Here is a 26,997-nt window from a genome sequence, read left to right as displayed (position 1 = left end):
CCAGAAGATACTTAAGACTATCTTCTTCATCAGTTTTGGTCGGAGATGAAGGTTTTGAGTGGTCATTCACCATTTGATGGACTGTTGTCTTGATTTTAATTGTTTCCTGTACTGGTCCCTTGCTCGGGATTTGAGTAATTGGGACATAGGGTAAAACAAACATATAAATTAACATTATCTAATTGTAACATGAAACATAATTTGGGATTGGATGGTGGACATCAAAACTGATGTGCATTTAGCTAGGAGCCTTTCTGATTTCCAGTCTAAACTGGTTCCTCTACAGCTGATGTCATTGCTTCTACTTGCAGATTACGAATTGTGGAACTGACCCTTCCCAAGATCAACCTGAGGCTTCTACCTGGCATTGGGGTTCACCTGGATTTGTACACCAGAGTGGCACTTAATGGGAAGAGGTAAGCAGAATGTATGGTGAATGGTTGAGAGAGCTACATTAACATCATCTGTGATAGAAGGAAGTGGGGTTTGTGGGGAGGAGGAGGAGGAGGGAGGGAGGGAAGGAGGGAGGGAGGGAAGAAGGAAGGAAGGAAGAGAGGGAGGGAGGGAGGGAGGGAGGGAAGGAAGGAGAAGGTGGGACTGTGGGGCCCTTTGTGTTGAGCTTGGTTGTTTCATGACCCAAACTAGATAACATCATCAATGCTAGAAGGGAGTGGGATTTGTGGAGAGGAGGAGGAGGAGGAGGAGGAGGAGGAGGAGGAGGAGGAGGAGGAGGAGGAGGAGGAGGAGGAGGAGGAGGAGGAGGAGGAGGAGGCTTGTCCTTGGTGCTTTCTGAGCTGGGTTGTTTTCTTGTAGATGTTTTATGACCCAACTAGGGAACATCATCAGTGGTAGAAGGGAGTGGGATTTGGGAAGATGAGGAGGAGGAGGGGGGGATAGTGAGGTCCTTGGGTCTTTATGAGCTGGGTTGTTTTCTTGCAGATGTTTCACATGTTGTTCATGAAACATCTGTAACAAAACCACCAAACTCAGAGAACACCAAGGACCCCACAGATCAAACCATGGGTGACCTGGACATCGTTTTCTTTTCCCTTCTGTTTCAGCCTCCTCGGTTTCCTTGACATTGCAGTGGAGGTGAACATCACAGCCATTGTCCGTCTGACAATGGACAACATTGGCTACCCTACGTTGGTGATTGATCACTGTGACACACTCCTGGGAGGCATTAAAATTAGACTTCTTAGAGGGTGAGCATCATCAGTCCCTCCTGTGCCACCACCTTCCTGGCCACCTTCGCATTTCCATTTGTAACATTTGTTCGTGCTTATTATAGCTTGTGATATAAATACAGGTTGCTCTCACAACAACCACTCCTGCAGCAATCGTTCAAAATAACAAAAGTGCTGAACGAGTGCGATTTGTGTCTGACCTTCATAGTTGCAGCTGTCACAGTGTCCCTGTGGTCACCAGATCACAATTTATGCACTCTTTGACCAACTCGCAATTATGACGTTGCGGCGTTCCACACTCATGTGATTTCCATTTGCGACCTTTCCTGCCGGCTTCCCCCAAGCAGAGTCACTGGGGAAGCCGGCAGGATATCGCAAGTCACAGATCCTCACTTAACAGCCCCTGGTGATGCGCTTAACAAAAATAACCGGGATTGCTGGAACTGCCTTTGCAGTTGTGTTAAGTCACGCTTAATGACCACATTGTTTAACAGTAGAGTTTTCAATCCCAGTTACCATCGTTAAATAAGGACTCCTATAAGGACAATTATTTTTATTTTAGCCAACTTGAAGGCCATCTACTTATTCTGTAAAAAATTGCATATGTGCCAACAATAACTCTTCTACTGACTTCGTTACCCAACAAAACATAGTTAAAAGTGGTTTTGAATATTTAATTTAATTACTTTTATTTAATTTTTTTTTAAATTTGATTTATATGCCGCCCTTCTCCGAAGACTCAGGGCGGCTTACAATGTGCTCAGCAATAGCAAATTTTATTCGCATTTCTATGCTGCCCAATTCCCAAGGGACTCTTTAGCAACCTCTTGTGTGTTTTCACAGCTTTGTAAAGTGGCATAAAATTAGGGAAAGATTATCTGAAGCGCTCAGTTGGAGAAGGTCTTCTTGGACCACACACGGACAGCTTCCATGTGCCCCTGAAACTCTTGTCCCCTCCAAGAAGAGCTGAAGGCCATCCTCAAGGCTATCTCTCTTGGTCTTCTGAACATCAGGTCCACCATAACTTAGAGGAGGGAAATCAAGAGCCTGGAAACGCTTGTCAATTTGATGTTTCTTTCTTGGTGAGAAACCTTGAAGGTTTGTTGGAGCTAAAATGAGAAGATCTGACTCAATCAGAGTCAGCAGCTGTGCTAACGGAGATGTCACTTTGTTCCCCAAATGTTCTTCTGCCAATTTGTTAAACCGGAGATGTTTCTCACGTCCTTGTTTCATTCTTCTCTGCAGCCTTCTTCCAATTGTGGACAACTTATTAGCTCGTGTCCTTAACAGGCTCCTTCCTAATCTGGTAAGTGAGGTGATCGGTCTGGACAGGCAAGTAGCTCAGAACCATAAACCCAACAAGACTTGTGCAGCGACAAAGGCCCCAACAGGACACAAAGGCTTCCAATCACAAAACATAATGTCTATGGAGATTCTTAACCACCCAGGTCATGATTGTCCCAAAGGTGCTTTTTCAAGATACTTTCTTGTTTTTCTTTGAAGACAGATCTTACACTGGGGAAACAAAACAGCCACTTCACAAATCCATGACACAACATAGGAGAACAAACCCACCAGGACTAGATTCAGCAGTCCATCTGCATTTAAAAGACACAGGGCACTCTTTTGAAGATTAAAGGGAACATAAGGACAGGGACGGTAGACACACTGGTGCTCTTATGCACACCCCTACAGACTTCTTAGGAATGGGGTGAGATCAACAGTAGACAGTTTTAGGTTAAAGTTTTGGGGATTTGGGGATGAGACCACAGGGTCTGGTAGTGCATTCCAGGCATTAACAACTCTGTTGCTGAAGTCATATTTTCTGCAATCGAGTTTGGATTGGTTTACCATGAGTTTGTATCTATTGTGTGCTCTTGTATTGTTGTGGTTGAAGCCGAAGTAGTCATCGACAGGAAGGACATCGTAGCAGATAATTTTATGAGCTATGCTTAGGTCAGACTAAAGACGGCGAAGTTCTAAATTGTCTAAGGCCAAAATTTCAAGTCTGGTGGCATAAGGTATTTTTTTGCGAGTGGAGGAGTGGAGGACTCTTCTTGTGAAATATTTCTGGATGCGCTTAATTGTATTAATTTCATTTTATTTTTTTATTTTTTTATTTTTTATTTATATGCCGCCCTTCTCCGGAGACTCAGGGCGGCTTACAATGCGTTAAGCAATAGCCTCCATACTTTTGTATATTTATACAAAGTCAGTTTATTGCCCCCACAAACTGGGTCCTCATTTTACCTACCTTAGAAAGGAGGGAAGGCTGAGTCAACCTTGAGCCTGGTGAGAATTGAACTCGCAGTAATTGCAGGCAGCTGGAAGCTAAATACTACTTTAACAGTAGCATTAGTCTGCTGCGCCACTCAGGCTCCTTAATGTCCAATATGCAGTGAGGGTTCCAGACAGATGATCTGTATTTGAGAATTGGTCTAGCAAATGTTTTGTATGCTCTGGTTAGTAGATAGCAAATAGTTAGTAGATAGCAAAGTCCACAATTTGGATAGAGAGGACCGCTTGTTTGGAAGAGGGGTCAAAGAGGCCATCTAGGTCCAAACTGAACATCCCACTCTCAACAGATATGACATCATCTATCTCCAGTCTCCAACACAGTCCTTTCAGCAGTTCCAAGAAGGCTCCACCCCCATTTGCACCACTCAGGTGACCCTAAGGGCACAGGTAAACCCCCAAGTGGCCTCAACGACCCTCTAAAAGGATGCAAAGGACCAGCTGTCTGCAAGGAGTAGAACTCCTTCCCTTCCCCCCACCATCCAGTCAGAGCTGAAGAAGCTTCTTGGATGAGAAGTGAAATGTCTTCAAAGAAAAAATAGAAAGTTTGATTGCCTCTTGAAAAAGCACCTTTGGGACAATCACAAAACCAGGTGTGCCTGTGACCTTGACTGTCTTCTTCCATACAATGAAGAAACTAGCAAGGACAGAAGAGATGGAGATAACCATGAATAGGATGTTTTCTTTATCTCTTTTGCTAACTTTTTTCCTGACATTTGTTGCAAGAAAGTCACACACATTTTACATTTTCCAGCTTTGTCCCGTCCTTGATGTTGCCCTGGGCCTTGTTAATGACCAGCTTGGACTTGTGAATTGTGAGTTTTTGCTTTCTTCTTCCTCTATATTTAAAGACTTTTCTTCATGGTAGAGAGACTGAAAACAGACCAGGATGTGGTGCAACATTTTTTCTCAGTTCTATATCTTTCAAACATTGGCTTCTTCTTCTTCTTCTTCTTCTTCTTCTTCTTCTTCTTCTTCTTCTTCTTCTTCTTCTTCTTCTTCTTCTTCTTCTTCTTCTTCTTCTTCTTCTTCTTCTTCTTCTTCTTCTTCTTCTTCTTCTTCTTCTTCTTCTTCTTCTTCTTCTTCTTCTTCTTCTTCTCCTCCTCCTCCTCCTCCTCCTCCTCCTCCTCCTCCTCCTCCTCCTCCTCCTTCTTCTTCTTCTCTTCCTCCTCCTCCTGTTCTCCTTCTCTTCTCCTGCTCCTCTTTCTCCTCCTTTCCTCCTTCTTTCTCCTTCTCCTTCTCCTCTTCTCCTCCTTCTCTTCCCCTTCTCTCCTTTTCTTTCTCCTCCTTTCCTCCTTCTTCTCTTCTTCTCCTTCCCCCTCCTCCTCCTTCTCCTTCTCCTCCTCTTTCTCCTCCTCTTCCTCTTCCCCTTCTCTTTCTCCTTTTCCCCTTCTCTTTCTCCTCTCCTCCTCCTCTTTCTCTTCCTTTCCTCCTCCTTCTTCTCTTTTTCCCCCTTCTCCTGCTCCTTCTCCTCCTTCTCCTCTTCCTTTTCCTCCTTCTCCTCCTCCTCCACTTCAGAAGAGAAATGTAGCTATAGATGGCACCTGCAAGGGCCAGACCACCTTGCTCTAAGGATAAGCAACTTGATAATGCCAGTATAAGGAGCTGTCAAGTGATGGCACCTGTTCCATGGTACCTGTTGACCTTCTTGTTCTCTACAGCTCTGGTTCCTCTGGGCATACTGGGAAGCGTCCAGTATACAGTCTCCAGCCTGCCATTGGTCACAGGACATTTCCTGGAGATTGATTTAAATGTAAGTCTTCAATGTGAGTTTGCTCTGCTGCATTGCTTCAATTGCCTTCTGGTGCCACCAACAAGGCCCAGGAAGAACTGGTCTTGTGAATTACAAAATCAACTCTCATTGTAGTTTCAGGGATATTGGGGTCTGCATTTTGGACTCATTAGGTAGCACTTTCAATGGAGAAAATGGCACGATGGTAATTCTAGTTCCAATAGAATTAGGCTAGTAGTAGTTCTCTTAGTAATTCTAGTTCTTTACAGCACGGCAAACCATAAAAACAACTAACCAAGATTCATCATCATTTAACGACCCCATAATCCCTTGTGGGGTGGAGCCTGGGCAACCGAATGGAGCTAGCAGAGGGTTTAATGGCTGGCTGCCCTTCCTGTCACCAATGTGGAGTTTTGTTCAGCAGATATATTCTCAGTGTGCCCAGAGAGAGAAATATCTGCCTCTACCTAGGATTGAACTCACAACCTCCTGATAGTGAGGTGAGAGCGCCACCTCTAGGCCACCGCACCACTGCTCAAAAACAACTAACCAAGACTGATACTAACAAATTAACAAATTGTATGACTGCAATTATGGTGGTAAGTCAAGTACTCCTTGACTTATGACCGCAATTGAGCCCAAAATTTCTGTTGCAAAGCGAGACATTTCTTAAATGAATTTTCCCCCATTTCACGACCTTCCTTGCTACCATTGTTAAGTGAGTCACATAGTTGTTAAGTGAATCCAGCTTCCCCATTGACTTTGCTTGTCAGAAGGCTGCAAAAGAGGGATCACGTAACCCTTGCAACTGTCATAAATATGAGTCAGTTGCCAAGCGTCTGAATTTGGATCACGTGACCTTGGGGATGTTGCAACGGTCATAAGTGTGAAAAATGGTCATCAGTCATTTTTTTCAGTGCCGTTGTAACTTTGGTCACTAAATGAACTGTTGTAAATCAAGGACTACCTATACTAGATTTCTAACTACTGACCCAATTAAGCTGATTGTGCAAATGCAGCCAGGGAATTTTAAACTCCTGGGCAAGATTTGCAGGTGTGGTGACAATGGCAAAAAACCAACTATCTGACAAAGTTCTCCAAGTAGGATGTCAGCAGATTACACCAATGGTAACTACAAAGAAGATTTTTATGTTGATATTTGAGAGAAGGGGAAGCCGTGCTAGATGGCGGGAGACAGAAATATTTATTTTCTTTTTTTGCAATCCAAAATAGAAGCCAAGATCACATTACTGAGAACGGGGATGTGGTTTGCTTTGGGCAGGGCAGGTGTCCTAAATAAAAGTCCCCACCCAGGTGAGTCTCCTCCTCTCATCTCTCCTGCCAGGAGGACAGCAACTTCACCTGATCGAACAAAATTTCACGAGGAGGATTGTTGCAAATTAGGAAGTCTGGCCGAAGTCTTTCTGCTTCTGCGGGGAACATGGGATCTTTTTATTTATTTGTCTGTTTGTTTGGATCCCACCTTTATTATTTTTAGAAATAACTCAAGGCGGTGAATATAGCCAATGCACCTTCCTACTTTCTTCACAACAACAGCTCTGTAAGGGGTTATATTGAGAGAGAGGGACAGGCCCAAAGTCACCCAGCTGGCTTTCATGCCTAAGGCAGAACTAGAACTCACCGTCTCCTGGTGATTGGCCCAAAGTCACCCAGCCAGCTTTCATGCCTAAGGCAGAACTAGAACTCACCGTCTCCTGGTGATTGGCCCAAAGTCACCCAGCCAGCTTTCATGTCTAAGGCAGGACTAGAACTCACCATCTCCTGGTGATTGGCCCAAAATCACCCAGCCAGCTTTCATGCCTAAGGCGGGACTAGAACTCACAGTCTCCTGGTGATTAGCTCAAAGTCACCCAGCCAGCTTTCACGCAAATGTGGGACTAGAACTTTTCACCTCCTGGTAAAGGACATCAGAGCAACCGTTGGAACTCAGAATCAGAGAGGTCCATTGTAACTTTGAACAGTCGCTAAGTGAGCAGTCATACATCAAGGACCACCCACATTGTGAGTTGTGTGGGTTTGGTCAGAATAGTGCCAAAAAAGAACCAAATGTGTATAATAAATATATGTAATTTTTTTTAAAAAAAATCTGTTTAAATCAGTGGTGAAATGTAAAATTTGTTACTACTGGTTCTGTGGGCGTGGCTTGGTGGGGGGTGTAATATGACTGAGTGGGCGTGGCCAACTTTTTTTTTTACTTTGAAAACCATTTTTTCTACAACCTCTTCGGCTGAAGAGGTTATTTAAAAAAATGCTTTTAAAGCCTCTGACGATCCCAGCTGACTTGCCTGATCAGCAGAGGCTTTCTTCTTTTTTTTTTTTAAGCCTCTGACGATCCCAGCTGAGCTGCGCAATCATCAGAGGCTTTTTTTTTTACTTTTAAAAGCATTTTTTCAGCCAAAGAGGTTGTAGAAAAAATGCTTTTAAAAGTAAAAAAAAAAAAGCCTCTGATGATTGTGCAGCTCAGCTGGGCAATTGGGGGGGGAGCAGGGATTTTTGCTACCAGTTCTCCGAACCACCGGCTGCCATCGCTACCGGATCGGGAGATCTGGTCCGAACCGGAAGCATTTCACCCCTGTTTAAATCAATCATGGTTTAACACATCTGTCATCTCTACTGTGATTTCCACCACGACGTCAATAAAACCAAAGGAGAAAATAAGGTAGTCCTTGAATTACGACCACAACTGAGCCCCAAATTTCTGTTGCCAGACCATTGTCAAATGAATTCCCCCCCCCCATTTTACGCCTTTCTTGCTGCGGTTGCTAAGTGAATCACTGCAGTTGTGAAGTTAATCTCACAGTCATTAAGTGAATCTGGCTCCCCCATGGACTATGTTGGTCAGAAGGTCACAAAAGGGGATCGCATGACCCCAGGACACTGCGACGGTCATAAATACGAGTCAGTGGCCAAGCATCTGAATTTTGATCACATGACCTTGAGGAGGCTGCAACGGTCACTAAGTGTGAAAAACGGTCAGAAGTCACCTTTTTCAGTGCCGTTGCAACTTTGGTCACTAAATGAACTGTTGTAAGTCGAGGACTACCTGAAACATGGAAATGCTTCTCCATCATTTTCTGGGGTTGATCATGGTTTTATCTCTTCCTCCTAGACTGTGGTTGGGAACGTCGTCGGCCCCCTCATCGACTACCCTCTGGGCAAGCCGGAATCCCCCCGTATGCCAGCGAGGGTGCCCATGCCACCTATGCCACCCATGGAAGACACAACCAACTCTCAGCTGGGACTGTCGGTCAACTTCCTCAGCTCCGTGTTGAGCGTCCTGCAGAAACAAGGGGCCCTGAACCTTGACCTCTCCGATGGGATGGTGAGTTCGCTTGGCTCTCGATGTGTTTCAAGAATCGATAGAGCAGCCTTTACCAATGACATTGGGCAGGAGGTCCAAGATCTTGGTAACCTTCAAGCCACCCACAGAAGAAGGTGGCTTCTTGGAGCGCTGAGAAATCCAGAACTTCAGCCAATTAGATCCTTGGTTTCTAAAGAGGGTATGTCTATGGACCTTCTCAGTCATCCAGGTCATGGTTGTCCCAAAGGCAACTGAATGTTCTGGTTTTTCTTTGAAGACATTTAGCTTCTCATCCAAGAAGCTTCTTCAGCAATTCTTCAGCTGAAGAAACTTCTTGGATGAGAAGCTAAACGTCTTCCAAGAAAAATCAGAAGGTCCAACTAGTTGCCTCTTGAAAAAGCGCCTTTAGGACTAAAGAGGGGTTCTTATGACCTCTGAATCCTGTAATCTGGATCCCATTTTAGTTACCTCCAAATAGTTGAGTATGTCTAGTCTAACAAAGAGAAGGATTAGGAGTGACAAGATAGCATCTTCCAATATTTGAGGGGCTGCCCCAAAGAAGAGGGAGGGTCAACCTATTCTCCAAAGCCTCTGAAGGCAGGACAAGAAGCAATGGATGGAAACCAGCCAAGGAGAGAAGCAACCTGGAACTAAGGAGAAACTTCCTAACAGTGAGGACAATTAACCAATGGAACAGCTTGCCACCAGAAGTTGTGGGTGCTTCATCATGGAGGTTTTCAAGAACAGATTGGACAACCATTTGTCTGAGGGCCTCTGGCTTGAGCAGGAGTTAGAATAGAAGATGTCCAAGGTCCCTTCCGAATCCATTATTCTGTTGTTTTTTTTAATTTGATTTATATGCCGCCCTTCTCCGGAGACTCAGGGCGGCTTACAATGCGTTAAGCAACAGCCTTCATCCTTTTGTATATTTATACAAAGTCAGCTTATTGCCCCCACAAACTGGGTCCTCATTTCACCTACCTTAGAAAGGATGGAAAGCTGAGTCAACCTTGAGCCTGGTGAGATTCGAACTTACTAATTGCAGACAGCTGGAGTTAAATTACAATGCATTAGTCTGCTGAGCTATCCAGGCTCCTATTCAGTGGAAGGGCTGGCCTCCAGAAGATGTGGACACTCCATCACTGGAGGCTTTCAAAAAGAAACGGCCATTTGTCTGAAACGGTATAGGGCCGTGATGGCAAACCTATGACACGTGTGCCAGAGATGACACACAGCGCCCTCTCTGATGGTACGTGAGCCATCACCTCAATTCAGCTCTGCTGCGCATGATGGGTGGGACCGGAAGTCAGCAACTGGACCATTTCTGGCCTCTGGAGGGCCTCTCGAGAGGGGAGGCTGTTTTTGCCCTCCCCAGGCTCCTAGAAAGCTTCTGGAGCCTGGGGAGGGCGAAAAATGGGCCTATCGGGCCCACCATGCCATCACGTGCCAAAAGCGGGGGGAGTGGGGGGGGATCACGTGGGCATGCGTGGGGGAGTGGCGCATAGAATTATGGGTGTGTGCGACCCCCCCCATGGCTCCCCACGCTTTTGGCACACAATGGCAAAAAGGTTAGCCATCACTAGTATAGGGTCTCCTGCTATAGCAGGGGGTTGGACTAGAAGACCTCCAAGGTCCCTTCCAAGCAAATCGTATTCTACCTCTGGTAGAGAAGGGTCCTCAGAGAAAGATGGGGTTAATTCTAAAATATTACACCCCTCACTCTTCTGTCCCTAACTGAAAAGGCTGGTAATTAAATATGCAAAACGTTCTAGCTAATTTATGAGCAAGAAGACAAGGGACGTTCGTCCTGAATCCACCCCTGGCCTGGTTGAGTTCCCGGATGAGGCTCTCCGGTAATCTTCCTGGAATTTTAGGGAAGGACGTGAGTCCCAAAGGAAAAACATTTAAAAGGGGCCTGGTGGCTCAGCAGACTGATAGCATTGTGATTAACACCAGCTGCCTGCAATTACTGCAGGTTCGAATCTCGCCAGGCTCAAGGTTGACTCAGCCTTCCATCCTTTCTAAGGTAGGTAAATTGAGGACCCAGATTGTGGGGGCAATAAGCTGACTTTGCATAAATATACAAAAGGATGAAGGCTATTACTTAACGCATTGTAAGCCGCCCTGAGTCTCCGGAGAAGGGCGGCATATAAATCAAATTAAAAAAAAAAAAAAAAGCAAAATGAAGGGCATTTTTGTTTTTTACTGAAATGATGGTTCTTTGGCTAAAATGAACTCTACCAGTCTTACAATAGGTTCTACCCTGAGCCTTATCAGAGGAAAGAGGCTAAATTTTGGAACACTTTTAACACTTTAGTACACATATAAACTGGGTGAAACCAGACTTAATAGCAGGAACTGTAGAGAGGCATCTTGGAGTCTTCGTGGACAACCAGCTAAATACGAGCCAGCCGTTTGTGGAAGCAGCCAAAAAAGCCAACGCAATCCTAAAATGCATTAACAGAGGGATTCAATCAAGATCAAGGGAAGTACTAATACCACTCTATAAAGCCTTAGTAAGACCACACTTAGAGTCCTGCATCCAGTTTTGGTCACCACACTATAAAAAAAGATGTTGAGACTCTAGAAAGAGTGCAAAGAAGAGCAACCAGGATGATGAGGGGACTGGAGGCTCAAACATAGGATGAACCGTTGCAGGAACTGGGCATGGCTAGTCTAGTGAAGAGAAGAGAAGGACCAGGGGAGACAGGAGAGCATCTTCCAATATTGGAGGGGCTGCCCCAGAGAGGAGGAAGGGGGTCAGGCTATTCTCCAAAGCACCAGATAAAGCCAGACAAGGAACAATGGATGGTAACTGACCAAGGAGAGATTCAACCTGGAAATAAGGAGAAATTTTCTGACAGTGAGAACCATCAACCCATGGAACAGAAGTTGCCTTCAGAAGTTGTGGGAGCTTCATCACTGGAGGCTTTCAAGAAGAGACTGGACTGCCCTCGGTCAGCAATGATGCAGGGTCTCCTGCTTGGGTGGGGGGTTGGACTAGATGACCTACAAGGTCCCTCCCAACTCTGTCAATCTGTTCGTTCACTTTGAAGGAGGCCAAAGCCCTTGTAGCAAGAAATAAATAATACACCACAACTATTTATGTACACTTATGGCTTATCTAGGACCAGAGTGTTTAGTATATTTTAATTGGTTTTTTTTTATTAACGTTTGTATTACATGTATTTTTATCGTTCGCTGTTCACCGCCCTGAGTCCCTTAGGAATAGGGCGGTATATAAATTTAATAAATAAAATAAATAATAAATAAATTGTGTTTCCTTCTCCCAGTATCCTGAGCTTCCTCCTCTCGTGACCTCGACTCTTGGGGCACTGATTCCAGCGGTAAGTCTCCTCGGCTTTGGGAAATAAATAAATAAAACGATGCCTTTCAGAACTCGGCTGAGCTTTGATGTGCATGGATTGCTTGCACCCAGTGTCCTTCTGGTTGTACCTCCTAACGTCTGGCTCAGCAGTTGCGCCTGTGAGACCGTGTTTGTGTGTGCGGGGGGGGGTGCTTGGTGTTGGGCACTTGGATATATAAACAGAGAGTAGATCCCTTCCCTTTTAGCACTGATGATGTTACTTAGCTAGGTCATGAAACGTCTGTAAGCAAACAATGAAGCTCCTCCTCCTCCCAACCCACCCTCCCTTCTTGCGCTGATGTTGTTACCTAATTGGGTAATGAAAGGTCTGCAGGAAAACCACCAAGCTCAGAGAACACTGAACGCCCCATAGCCATTGTCTTCCTTCTCCTCCTCCTCTCCACAACTCCCGTATCCTGCTAGCACTGAGGATGTTACCTAGTTGGGCACTGAAATGTATACAAGAAAACCCAAAAATCCCCCTCCTCCTTCTCCTCCTACTCCTCTTCCTCTTCTGCCCTAGCCCCACCCTTTCCTTTTCCTTCTCCTTCTCCTCTGCAACCCCGCCTCCCTTCTAGCACTGATGATGTTAGCTAGTTGGGTCATGAAACGTCTGCAAGAAAACAACCAAGCTCATAGAGCAGCAAGGACCCCAAAATCCTTCTCTTCTTCCTCCTCCCCCCCTCCCTCTCCTTCTCCTTCTCCACAACCCCCCATTCCTTCTAGCACTGAGGATGTTATACAGTTCGCACCAGTTCGCAAGAACCGGTAGTAAAAATTTTTAGTAGTTGGGAGAACATTGGCTGGCCACGCCCCCGAACTGGTCCCGGCCCGGTCGCCGCTCGCTTACCCTGCCCACCTCATCAGAGGCTTTTTTTTTTTTTTTACTTTTAAAAGCATTTTTTCTACAACCTCTTCGGCTGAAAAAATGCTTTTAAAAGTTTAAAAAAAGCCTCTGATGATCGCACAGCTCAGCTGGGATCTCAGAGGCTTCTAAAAGCATTTTTTTCTGCAACCTCTTCAGCCGATGAGGTTGTAGGGAAAAAAAATGCCTTTAAAAGCCTCTGGCGATCCCAGCTGATTTGCCTGATCGTCAGAGGCTTCTAAGAGCTTTTTTTTTTTTGCAACCTCTTAAGGTTGTAGAAAAAATGCTTTTAAAAGTAAAAAAAAAAAAAAAAGTTGGCCACGCCCACCCAGTCACATTAACCCCCCCCCAAACACAAGCCATGCCCACAAAATAAGCCACGTTGTAGCCAGGTTGTAGGGAAAAAAATGCCTTTAAAAGCCTCTGGCGATCCCAGCTGACTTGCCTGATCGTCAGAGGCTTCTAAGAGCATTTTTTCTGCAACCTCTTAAGGTTGTAGAAAAAATGCTTTTAAAAGTAAAAAAAAAAAAAGCCTCTGATGATCATATGGCTCAGCTGGGAATGTCAGAGGCTTTTAAAAGCATTTTTTTCTGCAACCTCTTCGGCTGAAAAAAAAAATGTAGAAAAGGTTGTAGGAAAAAAAATGCCTTTAAAAGCCTCTGGTGATCCCAGCTGAGTTGCCTGATTGTCAGAAGCTTCTAAAAGCATTTTTTTCTGCAACTTCTTAAGGTTGTAGAAAAAATGCTTTTAAAAGTAAAAAAAAAAAATTGGCCACGCCCACCCAGTCACATCACCCCCCCCATACACACACACAAGCCATGCCCACAAAATAAGCCACGCCCACAGAACCGGTAGTAAAAAAATTTTAGAACCCAGCCCTGATGTTACCTATCTGGATCATGAAACATCTGTAAGACCCCCACCCAGCTCAGAGACCCCAGATTCAATCCCGAGCTGCAAAGATCCTCTCGTAACGGTATATCTTTTCTCCGGGGGGATCCACAGATCTTCCAGAAGTTTCCCGAGCCTCGGCCCCTCCTGCTGAAGGTCTCGGTGCCCGAGGCTCCCACGGTGAAGCTGCAGAAGGACATGGGGTTGATTCAAATTCAAGCCACTGCAGAAATCGTGGCCATAGAGTCCGGTGGTGAGGAGGTGCCTCTCTGCACTGTGAAGATCGTGAGTATGAAACGATGACGGGGAGATCCTACAAACCGTTTTTTCCCGACCGTCCCTTTTCCTTGGTAACGTTGGGAGCAAGAGTGACAGGCAGAGATTTGATCCCGGACCCATCAAAAGTTGACTTTCAATCGTCCGAGTCATGTTCCAGGTAGTCCTCGACTTATGACGGTTCGCTTAGTGACCGCTCGAGGTCCCAGTGGATCTACTCGGGGAATGAGCCGAGAGTCAAAGATCCAGCGGTCAGGCCCCTCCCCCCCTCCCCCACCTAGTCATGCGGGCACGTAATCTGGGCACTGGCAGCCTCCTGGAGTCCCGTGGCTGCATTTTTAGGTTTTATGGGTTAGTTTTTAATTGTATAGCTAGGGGTTTTAAATCGGGGCGGCCGTTTAATTTAATTTATTTTTAATTATTTTAACTTTTATATTGTATGTTATTTTAATTCTCGGCTGTTCACCGCCCTGAGTCCCTTCGGGGAGAAGGGCGGGATATACATTTAATAAATAAATAAATAAATAAATAAATAAATAAATAAATAAATAAATAAATAAATAAATTTATTTTACTACATATTCTTTATAAAATCATTTTTTTATCAAATTTATTGGCTAGCCCATTTCAGTTCATAGAATATTATTCGGGTTTTTTTTGCTGAAAACAAAACTTAAAAGACCTCAGCACGTTAAAGGATTGCTATAAAAAATTAAAATTAAAATTTCTGAGCATCGTGAGTTATGACCACGATGGGCAAACTCCATTATGGCCATAACATGAGGACTAGTACAGCATTCCGGTCTGCCTAAATTTGACAGCTAGCCTGATCATCGTCCAAAGCCTTGCTTCTGTGTATAACTGGTCCTCGACTTACGACTAGGATCGAGCCCAAAATCTCCGTGGCTAAGTGAGACGGCTATCCCGTTTTACGACTTTTCTCACCACAGTTGTTAAGTGAATCGCTGTGGTGGTTAAGTTTGTCACATGGTCGTTAATTGAATCTGGCTTCCCCCCCCCCCATGGACTCGGCTTGTCAGAAGGTCTCAAAAGGGGATCACGTGACCCTGGGACACTGCAACCGTCATAAATATGAGTCGGTTGCTAAGCGTCTCAATTTTGATCCCATGAATGTGGGGATGCTGCAACGGTCCATATAATTTGATTTATATACCTTTATATGCCTTAACTTTGAATGGTCACTAAACAAAGCACTACCTGTATATCTTATTCCTGCACACTTAGGACAAAATTGCAGACTTTAGGGGAAAAACACACACAAGAAAGGTGGTTTTTTTGGGGGGGGGAAAAGCACCTTTGCGATATTGTCAGAATGCGTCCGTTTTTGTCCTTCTAGGATGCGTCTTTGCTGGCCAAATTTTCTGTCGAAGACAACAAGCTGAAAATCAGCACTCAGCTGGACAAGTAAGTCGAGGCCCTTATAACTTCCCATTCTCTATGCCTTTTTAAAGAAATGTTCGGTGGTTTTAATTGGATTTTCTCCGGCAGCTGTTTAAACCCTGATCTTCTTCTTTTTTTATAAAATAGTGGCCCCTCTGAGGATGACTTTGGGGGAGGGGGTCCAGCTTCTCCCCTTCCCCGTTACTTCTAGGTTGGAGAGAAGCAACCTGGAACATTTCCAGCCTCCCAGGTGCAGGGCAAGACGGCCTTGACTTTCGGAGAAAGGAATGTTATTATGACTACCTGCTCCATACAATCCCCCCTCCCTGTTTCCCACAGCAGTAAATGTGGCAGGCCTGAAGGCCCAGATGCAAAAGATGGCTACCTGGTCTGACACCTTCCTTCCTTCTATCTACTTACCTTACTTCATTTCCTCTCTATCCCCCTCCCTCCCTCCTTCCCTCTTTCTTTCTTTCTTTCTTTTTTCTTTCTTTCCTTTCTTCCTTCCTTCCTACTTGCCTTCCTTAATTTCCTCTCTATCCTCCCTCTCTCCCTCCTTCCTCCTTCCTTCCTTCCTACTACTTACCTTACTTCATTTCCTCTCTATCCCCCTCCCTCCCTCCCTCTTTCTTTCTTTCTTCTTTCTTTCTTTCTTTCTTTCTTTCTTTCTTTCCTTCCTTCCTTCCTTCCTTCCTTCTTGCCTTACTTCATTTCCTCTCTATCCTCCCTCTCTCTCTCCCTCCTCCTTCCTTCCTTCCTACTACTTACCTTACTTCATTTCCTCTCTATCCCCCTCCCTCCCTCTTTCTTTCTTTCTTTCTTTCTTTCTTTCTTCTTTCTCTCTTTCTTTCCTTCCTTCCTTCCTTCCTTCCTTCCTTCTTGCCTTACTTCATTTCCTCTCTATCCTCCCTCTCTCTCTCCCTCCTCCTTCCTTCCTTCCTACTACTTAGCTTACTTCATTTCCTCTCTATCCCCCTCCCTCCCTCTTTCTTTCTTTCTTTCTTTCTTTTTTCTTTCTTTCCTTCCTTCCTTCCTTCCTTCCTACTTGCCTTATTTCATTTCCTCTCTATCCTCCCTCCCTCCCTCCCTCCTTCCTTCCTTCCTTCCTTCCTTCCTTCTACTTGCCTTCCTTCATTTCCTCTCTATCCTCCCTCCAGCCCAACCATCTCAAAGGTTCCCTGTAGATCCCTCCGTCTTCTCATCCCCCTTTTCTTTTGTTCCTGCAGGGCCCGTGTTGCGCTGGTTTCCTCCAACGTTGGGAAATTTGACGTAAGGATAAACTTTGGCTCTTTGCTGGGATGGGGGGAAGGCAGTGCCTCTTTCAGGCAGAAGCAGGATGGAAGAGACCAACTCAACCTTCATCCTTCTTCTCCATCCCCCCTTGGATGAGTTGAGGACTCTAAAATGTTTTTCCTCTGGACACAGGTCTCCCTGATGGAGGCACTGGTGAGCAAGATCTTTGAACTGGCCTTCCTTCCTTCCATGAACGGTAAGAGAATTCCAGACTCAACTCAGCGTTTCTCAACCTGGACAACTGGCAGAGGTGTGGACTTCAACTCCCAGAATTCTCTGGGAAAGCAAATATGGCTAGAGAATTCTGGGAGCAGATGTCCACACCTCTGGAAGCTACCAGGTTGACCAACAGGGTTCTGGATACTTTGTGGAGGATGGAGGGATAATGGTCTAGTGAAGAGAAGGACCAGGGGAGACAGGAGAGCAGTCTTTCAATATTGGAGGGGCTGCCACAGAGAGGAGGAGGGGGGTCAAGTTATTTTCCAAAGCACCAGATAAGGCCAGACAAGGAACAATGGATGGAAACTGAACAAGGAGAAATTCAACCTAGAAATAAGAATTTTTCTGACATTGAGAACCATCAACCGATGGAAGAGAAGTTGCCTTCAGAAGTTGTGGGAGCTTCATCACTGGAAGCTTTCAAGAAGAGACTGGGCTGCCATTTGTCAGAAATGGTGTAGGGTCTCCTGCTTGGATGGGGGGTTGGACTAGATGATCTACAAGACCCCTTTCAACTCTATTATTCTGTATTGATCTGTTTTCACCAAACTAGATGCTAGATGATGAACAGGCCATGTTGCTCACAAAAGATCTCTTCTCTGTGCCTCTCACTCCAAATATATGGTTGAATTTAAGAAAAGGTCCCATTAAAATGGCTAAAAATAATAATAATAAACCAATAGAAGGGAATATTTGTAACTCAGGGTTAATTCTTGGTGGTCTCTGAGCGTGATTGTCTTCTTGCAGATGTTTCATGACCCAGTTAGATCACATCATCAGTGCTAGAAGGGAGAGGGGTTTGTGGAGTGGAGAAGGAGAAGGAGAGAAGATGGAGAAGGAGAAGGAAAGAAGATGGAGACAGCAGGAGGAGGAGGAGGAGGGAGGAGGAGAAGAAGAAGGGAGGAGAAGGAGAAGGAAGATGGAGATTGGAGAAGGAAGATGGAGATTGGAGAAGGAGGAGAAGGAGGAGGAGGAGAAGGAGAAGGAGAAGGACGAGGAGGAGGAGGAGAAGGAGAAGGAGGAGGAGGAGAAGGAGGAGGAGGAGGAGAAGGAGAAGGAGAAGGAGAAGGAGAAGGAAGGAAGATGGAGATTGGAGGAGGAGGAGGAGGAGGAGAAGGAGGAGAAGGAAAAGGAAGGAAGATGGAGATTGGAGAAGGAGGAGAAGGAGAAGGAGGAGAAGGAGAAGGAGAAGGAAGATGGAGATTGGAGAAGGAGAAGGAGAAGGAGAAAAACTGTGAGGTCTTTGGCACTCTCTGAATTTGATTGTTTTCATGCAGATATTTCATGACCCAACTAGGTAACATCATCTGTGCGAGAAGAGTTTGGGGTATGCGCTCTGTTTATGTCACTTTCTCTATCAGTCTTGGTGGTTCCTTGGTTGAGGTTTAATACTAGCCCAACAATCAAGAAGTAAACAATACCCCAATCAAGCAAGTACCAACTCAAATCAACAAGTTAACAAATCAAGAAACCACCAAGAAGAAGACAACACTCCCACCAACACTGACATAAGAAACCACTTGAATATGAACACAGAGCAAACCCCACTCCTTCTACCACTGATGATGTTACCTAGTTGGGTCGTGAAATGCCTGCAAGAAAACCACCAACCTTGGAGAGCATCAAGGACCCCACAGTTCTCCTCCTCCTCCTCCTCCTCCTCCTCCTCCTCCTCCTCCTCCTCCTCCTCCTCCTCCTCCTCCTCCTCCTCTCTGCAAACCCCACTCCCTTCTAGCACTGATGATGTTATCTAATTGGGTCATGAAACGCCTGCAAGAAAACCACCCAGCTCGGAGGGCACCAAGGACCCCCAATAATAACCTAATTAAATGGACCCTCCATGGACTTATCTACATGAAAATGCCTTCAGGTGAACAGAAAGGGCGTTTTAAAGACTTTGGGTTGTGTTGGTGGCTTTCCTGAGCTTCCTGGGAAGGGGAGAAGAACAAGATTTAAAATCCCCTCTTCTGAAAATGTAAATTTCAGCCGTTGACGCTGAAGCTGTTGCCGTAAATCCTTCGGCTGATAGAAAATAAGAACAGGATCCAGACAGTGAATGCTGGAGATCGTTATTAATGTTCAATAGGTAGCAAAGTCGTGGCATTTCTCCTTGGGGAAAGGACCTTAAATTGATGGGCCTTCGAGAGGACCACAAAAAAACCGGCTGCGATTTTCAGGTTGCAAAGAAAAGTGTCTCCTTGGCAGCTTAGGGAGAACTGCCCGAGTCACCAATGAAAGCCTGGCCTGTTTGCCACAAGAGATATTGCAAAAGGCAGATTTCTTTGAGGCACAGCCGAGACCCGGGGGGGGGAAGGGGGGAGGAGAAGGAAGCAAAAACTCCCAAATTTGCCTGTGAGCTTAGAAACCTGATCCGTTTTGTTTCTGCCTGCAGAGGTCTTAGGCGGAGGGGTTCCTCTCCCCAAACTGCTGAACATCGATTTCAACAACGCTTCAGTCGATGTCATCGAAGTAAGTGCTACAGAAGGACGTTGGTAATGTATGCGTAGGAGAGGGGGGGGAGGGAGGCAGGGAGAAGGAGAGGGAGGGAGGGGAGGGGGGAGGGCAGAGGGAGAGAGGGGGAGGAGAAGAGAGAGAAAGGGAGGGAGGGGGAGGAAGGGAGGGAAGGAGGGAGAGGGAGGGAGAGAGGGAGGGAGGGAGAGGGAGGGAAGGGAGCGGGGAAGAGAGGGGGGAGGGGGAGGGAGGGGAGAGAGAGAAAGGGAGGGAGGGTGAGATAGGGAGGAAGGGAGGGAAGGAGGGAGAGGGAGGGAGAGAGGGAGGGAGGGAGAGGGGAGGGAAGGGAGAGGGGAAGAGAGGGGGAAGGGGGAGGGAGGGGAGAGAGAGAAAGGGAGGGAGGGCGAGATAGGGAGGAAGGGAGGGAAGGAGGGAGAGGGAGGGAGAGAGGGAGGGAGGGAGAGGGGAGGGGAGAGGAGAGGAGGGAGGGAGAGGGAGGGAGAGAGGAAGAAGGAGGGAGGAAGAGAGGGAGACAGAAGAAGTGAGTGGTGAGAAGAGTTAAAGAGTCAAGATGTCACATTTTCAAGACCTTTTAATGCTTTCTGGAAGACTTAATTGGACAAAGGCCTTGGTGCATTTTGGCCACCATCATTGGTCCATTTGTGGTCACCACTATTTGTGCATTTGTGGCCATCATTATTGATGCGGTGGCCTAGAGGTGGAGCTCTGGCCGCACAATCAAGAGGCTGTGAGTTCGATCCTAGCTAGAGGCAGATATTTCTCTCTCTGGGCACACTGAGAATATACCTGCTGAACTAAACTCAGCACTGGCGACAGGGAAAGGCATCCGGCCATTTAAAAAACACTCTGCTAGCTCCATTCAGTTGCCCAGACTCCACCCCGCAAGGGATTATGAGGTCATTAAAAGATGATGATTATTGGTGCACTATGTGATTGCCACTAGTGGTGCTTTGTGGTCACCACCATTGGTGCATTTCTGGTCACCAGTATTCGTGCATTTGTGGGCACCACCATCGGTGCATCTGTGGTTGGGGTCCAACAAGCAAAGTCAATGGGGGAAGCCAGATTCGCTTAAAAACCACGTGATTCACTTAACTTCAGTGATTCAATGAACGACTGGGGGTGAAAAAAGGTGAAGAAGAATCAGGTGTGTCTCATTTAACGACTGCCTTGCTTAACGATGGAAACTCTGGTCCCAATTGTAGGCATCCGTTGAGGGCTACCTATTCTCTCAGCATTGCTCAATAAACAAGGAAGCCCACAAATTTTATGAGCCAATCTTCTAAACTTTTCACCGAATGGTAGGATGATTGAGAGGGCCACCATACCAGAGGTGGGATTCAGCCAGTTCGTGCTGGTTCGGGCGAATCCGTAGTTAAATTGCTGGCTGGCCCAGCCCTTCCTCGCCCCTTCCAGGAGTCCTCATGCTCCCCATTTTGGCTCCCAGGTAAGTGCAGGGAGGCCTACTAGGCCCAAAATGGGGTGTGGGGAAGGGGGTGTGGCACTCCCCCACCCCCGAGGCCCATTTTCACTCCCAGGAGGTTTCAGTGAGGCTTCCTAGGCCCAAAACAGGGCTTGGGGAAGGGGGGTGCAGCGCCCGCGCCCGCAATCTGTTTTTGCTCCCAGGGGGGGTGCAGGAGGCCGAGTGCTGCCTGTCACACCCCCTAACCACGCCTATCATGGCCACACCCACCCAGCTGGTCATTAGGGCAGAGAACCGGTTGTTAAATTATTTGAATCCCACCACTGGCCTAAACCCCATGTTCTTGAGATTCTTCCTTCCCAGATTTTGGTGATGTGGGGTGCGGCGGGAAAGGATCAGGGGTGAAATGCTCCCGGTTTGGACCGGATCGCCTGATCCGGTAGTGATGGTGGCGGGTGGTTAGGAGAACCGGTAACAAAAATCCCTGCCCCCCCCCATGCCCAGCTGAGCCACACAATCATCAGAGACTTTTTTTTTTTTTACTTTTAAAAGCATTTTTTCTACAACCTCTTCGGCTGAAAAAATGCCTTTAAAAGTAAAAAAAAAAAGCCTCTGATGATTGCACGGCTCAGCTGGGATCGTCGAAGGCTTTTAAAAGAAAAAAAACCTCTTTTTTTCTTTTAAAGGCCTCTGACGATCCAAGCTGAGTTGCCTGATCGGCAGAGGCTTTTTAAAAAAACTCAGCTTGGATCGTCAGAGGCATTTAAAAGAAAAAAAAAAAACTATTTTTCTTTTAAATGCCTCTGACGATCCCAGCTGAGTGGCAATTCAGCTGGGATCACCAGAGCCTTTTTTTACAACCTCTTCCCCAAAGAGGTTGCCCACAGAACCGGTAGTAATAAATTTTAGATTTCACCACTGGAAAGCATCACAAACTTCCTGGGTGGTGTCAGAAGACCCCTCCTCCAAATTCCTAGGCAGGAGGAATGATATCCCCACCCCGTGAAAGTCGCAAGAAGACAGGTCCACCCTACGGGAATTCATCAACTGGGTCTCTTTTGCTCAGGATCTGCTGGTGTTGTCTGCATAAGAGGAGACCTCGGTGGAGGACAACAATGGAGAAGAAGGAGAAGAAGGAGAAGAAGAAGAAGAAGAAGAAAGTTTCTTGCAGCAGGATCCATCCTTCCCCTTCCTCATCACACACAGCTTTGAGTTTCTCCTTCTTTCTGGGCAAAAGAAAGCCACACAACTCCTCACTTCGTAGGCAGGAAGACAAGGAGTCGGTTCTCCAGAAGGGACAAGGGTGGCCTTTTGGGCTGTCCTCACCAGGCTTCCATACAGCTTTGTCGTTTCCAAGCGGGTTGTGAGCCAGGCCCTCCCTGCACCAACACACACACACATACACACACACACACACAGAGCCAACGAAGTTGCGTTTCTCGCCTGACCCGTTTTAATAAAAGCTTCTGATTTCATTGCACTTTTGAGTCTGTAGACATGCGAAAGAACGTTGGCCATTGGGAAAGAGGGTGGAGAAAATGTCCTTGCAGGCAGTTCTCAACTTACGACAGTTCACTTCGAAGTTACGACGGCGCCGGAAAAAGTGACTTAGGACTGTTTTTTTTCACCCTTGTGACCGTTGCAGCACCCCCGTGGTCAGGATTCAGGCAACTGACTCGTATTTATGATGGTTGCTGTGTCCAGGGAGGCGGGGTGTGTGTGTGTGTGTCACGTGATCCCCTTTTGCAACCTTTTGACAAGCAAACTGAATGGGGATTCACTGAACAACCCTAAGTGCTATTACTATTTTCCTTCCTAATTTCCGCTATGGGTTCGCCAGAACCTGTCAGAACCTGCTGGATTTCACCCGTGGTGCAGTTGTTTGGGTTCTCAAAATCACCCTTTAGACATCTGGCCTAAAAAGCTATTCGGCAGCTCATGAAGACAGAAAAGGGCACCAAAGGGCCTATGTACCCTATTTACATCCATTAGCTTAAAAAAAAAAAGGGCAGAGATCGAAGAGTAAACAGGGCATGGACTACACATTCCTTCTGCTCCAGTTTCCTGGAGGAAGGAACAGAGCCTTCCCACCCCGGTGCCAACTTCTGATGTCTTTTCTGAAACTCGGCACCAAATCAAACAAAGGAAAGATTCAAGCCTTTCCCACCAAACTCCTCCTGTGGGCTTAGGTGGAATTTTTGGGGCCCTACGAGAATCCTCTTGATTTTTGCATTTAATTCTTCCGCTTCCTGAAAACTGGGCGGCGAGGTTTTGCGCTGCCTTAATTGTCTCTTGTGTCCTTCGAGAGATCAAATATTTGCCCACGTATCTTTGTCTTCTCAAGAGGGTTTGCACCTGACTCCCAGGGTTGCATCAGAGCAACTTTCAACTTGGGATAGAGTTGTGGGTTGAGTCTCTAAGGCCCCAAGGTTTAAGACGAGGTCAATCAGAATAGAGCTGGAAGGGACCTTGGAGGTCTTCTAGTCCAGCCCACTGCTCAAGCAGGAGAACCTATGCCATTTCAGACAAGGGGCTTCCCAGTCTCTTCTTGAAAACCTCCAGTGATGAAGCACCTACAACTTCTGAAGGCAACGTCTGTTCCACTGGTTGATTGTCCTCACTGATAGGAAGTTTCTCCTTACTTTTAGGTTGCTTCTCTGCTTGATTGGTTTCCACCCATTGCTTCTTGTCTTGACTCCTGGTGCTTTGGAGAATAGGTTGACCCCCTCTTCTTTGTAGGAGCCCCTCAGATCCTGGAAGGCTGCTCAAGACAAGACATGGAAACCAGGTTACCTTAGAACAAGTATCCAAGGAAGAAGCACAGAAGGATCCCATCTGATCATTTAGGGGGGCTATGGTCTCCCAGATAAACCCTCAAGAGATAGATCCTCATCTTGCCTCCTTTCTGCTGGTCTATCTTGGAGGCAGCTTGATGGTAAAAACAGCCACAAGATTCTCCCCTTCCTTCCTTCCTTCCTTCCTTCCTTCCTTCCTTCCTTCCTTCCTTCCTTCCTTCCTCCCTCCCTCCCTCCCTCCCTCCCTCCCTTCTTTCCTTCCTCCCTCCCTCCCTCCCTTTCCCTTCCTTCCTTCTCTTCCTTCCTCCCTCCCTCCCTTTCTTTCCCTTCCTTCCTTCCCTTCCTTCCTTCATTTCTTCCTTCCTTCTCTTCCTTCCTTCCTCCCTTTCTCCCTCCCTCCCTTTCTTTCCCATCCTTCCTTCCTTCCTTTCTCTTTCTTTCTTTCTTTCTTTCTCTCTCTCCTTCCTTCCTTCCATCTTCTTTCTTTCTTTCTTTCTTTCTTTCTTTCTTTCTTTCTTTCTTTTTTCTTTATTGGCCAAGTGTGTTTGGACACACAAGGAATTTGTCTCCGCTGCATAAATTCCCAGTGTACCTATAAACAGCAGGTAAATCGGCCATAGATCATAAATCATCATTACAATCATTAATCATAAGTTATGATTGTATCTTACAATTAATGATTAATGTACATTTGGTAAATCAAAAGAAACCAACAGGAGATGGTAGTAGGAAAGATGAGAAGATGATAAAAGATGAGAAATGAAACAGTGCTGGGGGAATTAGTTGTTTAGCAGAGTGATGGCGTTGGGGAAAAAACTGTCCTTGTGTCTAGTTGTTCTGGTGTGCAATGCTCTATAGCGTCATTTGGAGGGTAGGAGTTGAAACAGTTTATGTCCAGGATGTGAGGGGTCTGTAGATATTTTCACAACCCTCTTTTTGACTCGTGCAGTAGACAGATCCTCCATGGAAGGCAGGTTGGTAGCCATGGTTTTTTCTGAAGTTCTAATGATCCTCTGAAGTCTGTGTCTGTCTTGTTGGGTTGCAGAACCAAACCAGACAGTTATGGAGGTGCAGATGACAGACTCAATAATTCCTCTGTAGAACTGGATCAGCAGCTCCTTGGGCAGTTTGAGCTTTCTGAGTTGACGCAGGAACAATGCTCTTTGTTGCACCTTTTTAACAATGGTTCTAATGTTAGTTGTCCATTTCAAGTCCTGGGAGATTATAGAATTTAGAAACGTGAAGATCTCTACTGTTGATCCCATGTTGCCTTTTAAGGATCAGCGTGAGGTCACCAGATGAGCAGTGATGTTCATGTCCAGAATAACACTCCAAAACAAGAGCATGTGGAAGAAGAAGAAGAAGAAGAAGAAGAAGAAGAAGAAGAAGAAGAAGAAGAAGAAGAAGAAGAAGAAGAAGAAGAAGAAGAAGAAGAAGAAGAAGAAGAAGAAGAGGAGGAGGAGGAGGAGGAGGAGGAGGAGGAGGAGGAGGAGGAGGAGGAGGAGGAGGAGGAGGAGGAGGAGGAGGAGAGGTATGTGATGTTGAAAAGCCAGATCCCAGGATTCCTAGTCCTTTCCTGGTCCACCATTCTGCACATTACAGAGTTGGAAGGGACCTTGGAGGTCTTCTAGTCCAACCTTCTGCCCAAGCAGGAAAGCCTATACCATTCTGAACAAATGGCTGTCCAATCTCTTCTTAGAAACTTCCAATAATGGAGCGCCTACAACTTTTGGAGGCAAGCCGTTCCACTGATTATAGCCTTCTCCAAGTAGACTACCGTTGATCGGTTGCTTTCATGGCTTCTGAGTATCTGAAGAGGCCCTTGAACCTTTGTCTTTTGAATCTTCAAAATCCATTTCAAAACCCAACCTCACATGCATTTCTGAGATGACAATACCAATGTTGCTTGAGAACTTGGAATACTGCATCCAGCATTGGTCGTCACAATGTAAAAGGATGTGGAGACTCTGGAAAGAGTGCAGAGAAGAGCAACAAAGATGATGAGGGGACTGGAGGCTAAAACATATGAAGAATGGGTGAAGGAATTGGATGTGTCTAGTCTAATGAACAGAAGAACTAGGGGAGACAGGAGAGCAGTCTTCCAATATATCAGGGGTTGCCACAAAGAAGAGGAAGTCCACCTATTCTCCAAAGCACCTGAAGGCAGGAGAAGAAGCAACAGGTGGAAACCAATCAAGGAGAGAAGCAATTTAGAACTAAGGAGAAATTTCCTGATAGTGAGAACAATTAATCAGTGGAACATCTTGCCTCCAGATGTTGTGGGTGCTCCATCACTGGAGATCTTCCAGAAGAGACTGGGCAGCCATTTGTCTGAAATGGTAATAGGGTTTCCTGTCTCAGCAGGGAGTTGAACTACTAGAAGATCTCCAAGATCCCTTCCAACTCTGTTATTCTGTTCTGGTCTCTACTGAGATACTTCAGACAGGACCTAAATTATATGGGAAGTTCTTCTGCTGATATCTCAGCCTCCTTCCCTATTCCTTCCCCCCACAAAAGTTGGGTTCCTATTATGGTTGTTGGATTCGACTTAGAATAAACTTTATGGTCACTTTGAATAAACTTGATGGTCACTAATCGGCATACATTAAAATGAAATCACGTTGCATACAGCTCTCAAAGGGTCTCCACCTCTAATATACACATAAACAGGACAAGATAAATAAATAGTAAGTAAATAAATAAACAAAATTATGCATGTGTGATCCTTGCCCATCATGCTGCTTCCTTGGTGGAAACACCCCCCTCTGCACCAGTGGGAGAGTTGAGGAGAAGCCCAGCTGCCACCCAGCCTGATTCTCAGCCCAACCCAAAATTGGTCAAAGTGGTTTCCTGACTCAGGATTGTGACCATGTGGATCCAGAGGTCTTCAAACATGGCAGCTTTAAGACTTGTGGACTTCAACTCCCAGAACTGAAGTCCACAAGTCTTAAAGCTGCCATGTTTGGGGACCTCTGGGATAGACAGACAGATAGGGAGGTAAGGCTTTGGAGTTAGAATCAACCCCTTCCCACCCATTTGACTGATCGTGATGTTGAGTCCATCGGCAGAAGGTCTCCCAAGGTCATCTTCCCTACCTACCATAAATGCATCTGTCAGCCCTGAAGCCATTTTTGGGGAGCATCTAACCTCCCTTTGATTTTCTCTTGCCAGGAGATCCTCCTCAACTGAGGGGGGCAGCCTGTCAGCCGTGAAGCCATCTTTTGGGAGCATCTTCAGGGCTGCCACAGCGAGGCCAGGTGGAGCTGTGGGAACGTAAGGAGGGAGGTAGAGCTAGCTGGGGGATGTGTAGCCAAAATAACATTCTTTCTCGTGGGAGCCAAGGACGCTCTACCAGATGTTGGAAGGATATGGACCAAAGCCAGCTAGAGCTGGGACTACAGCCTGATTGGGGCCATGTGATGGACATGTGACCTGGGGCCCCCCAAGAACATTGGGTTT

At 46.1% G+C, this 26,997-nt stretch overlaps 1 protein-coding gene across 4 annotated transcripts in view; it reads left to right on the top strand.

The window, feature by feature from the left end:
* LOC117666656 (BPI fold-containing family B member 4-like) overlaps positions 1 to 22,223 on the top strand; it is a 28,993-nt gene extending 6,770 nt beyond the window's left edge. For all 4 annotated transcript variants that reach the window (XM_087888933.1, XM_087888935.1, XM_087888932.1 and 1 more), the window contains exons 5-17: positions 312 to 416; positions 1,062 to 1,205; positions 2,433 to 2,493; positions 4,237 to 4,297; positions 5,144 to 5,235; positions 8,345 to 8,557; positions 11,830 to 11,883; positions 13,774 to 13,944; positions 15,293 to 15,360; positions 16,563 to 16,605; positions 16,762 to 16,825; positions 19,241 to 19,317; positions 21,810 to 22,223. In XM_087888933.1, coding sequence (XP_087745059.1) covers positions 312 to 416; positions 1,062 to 1,205; positions 2,433 to 2,493; positions 4,237 to 4,297; positions 5,144 to 5,235; positions 8,345 to 8,557; positions 11,830 to 11,883; positions 13,774 to 13,944; positions 15,293 to 15,360; positions 16,563 to 16,605; positions 16,762 to 16,825; positions 19,241 to 19,317; positions 21,810 to 21,833 — 1,177 coding nt within the window. In that variant the 3' untranslated portion in view covers positions 21,834 to 22,223. The remainder of the gene's footprint in view (positions 1 to 311; positions 417 to 1,061; positions 1,206 to 2,432; positions 2,494 to 4,236; positions 4,298 to 5,143; positions 5,236 to 8,344; positions 8,558 to 11,829; positions 11,884 to 13,773; positions 13,945 to 15,292; positions 15,361 to 16,562; positions 16,606 to 16,761; positions 16,826 to 19,240; positions 19,318 to 21,809) is intronic.
* The last annotated feature ends 4,774 nt before the right edge of the window (positions 22,224 to 26,997 follow it).

This window comes from Pantherophis guttatus, chromosome 3 (assembly GCF_059756535.1).
Source record: "Pantherophis guttatus breed Tessera chromosome 3, ASM5975653v1, whole genome shotgun sequence".
NCBI classification, from domain to species: Eukaryota; Metazoa; Chordata; class Lepidosauria; order Squamata; family Colubridae; genus Pantherophis; species Pantherophis guttatus.
Note: the sequence above shows the minus strand (reverse complement) of the source record. Positions and strands in the feature narration are given on the sequence as shown.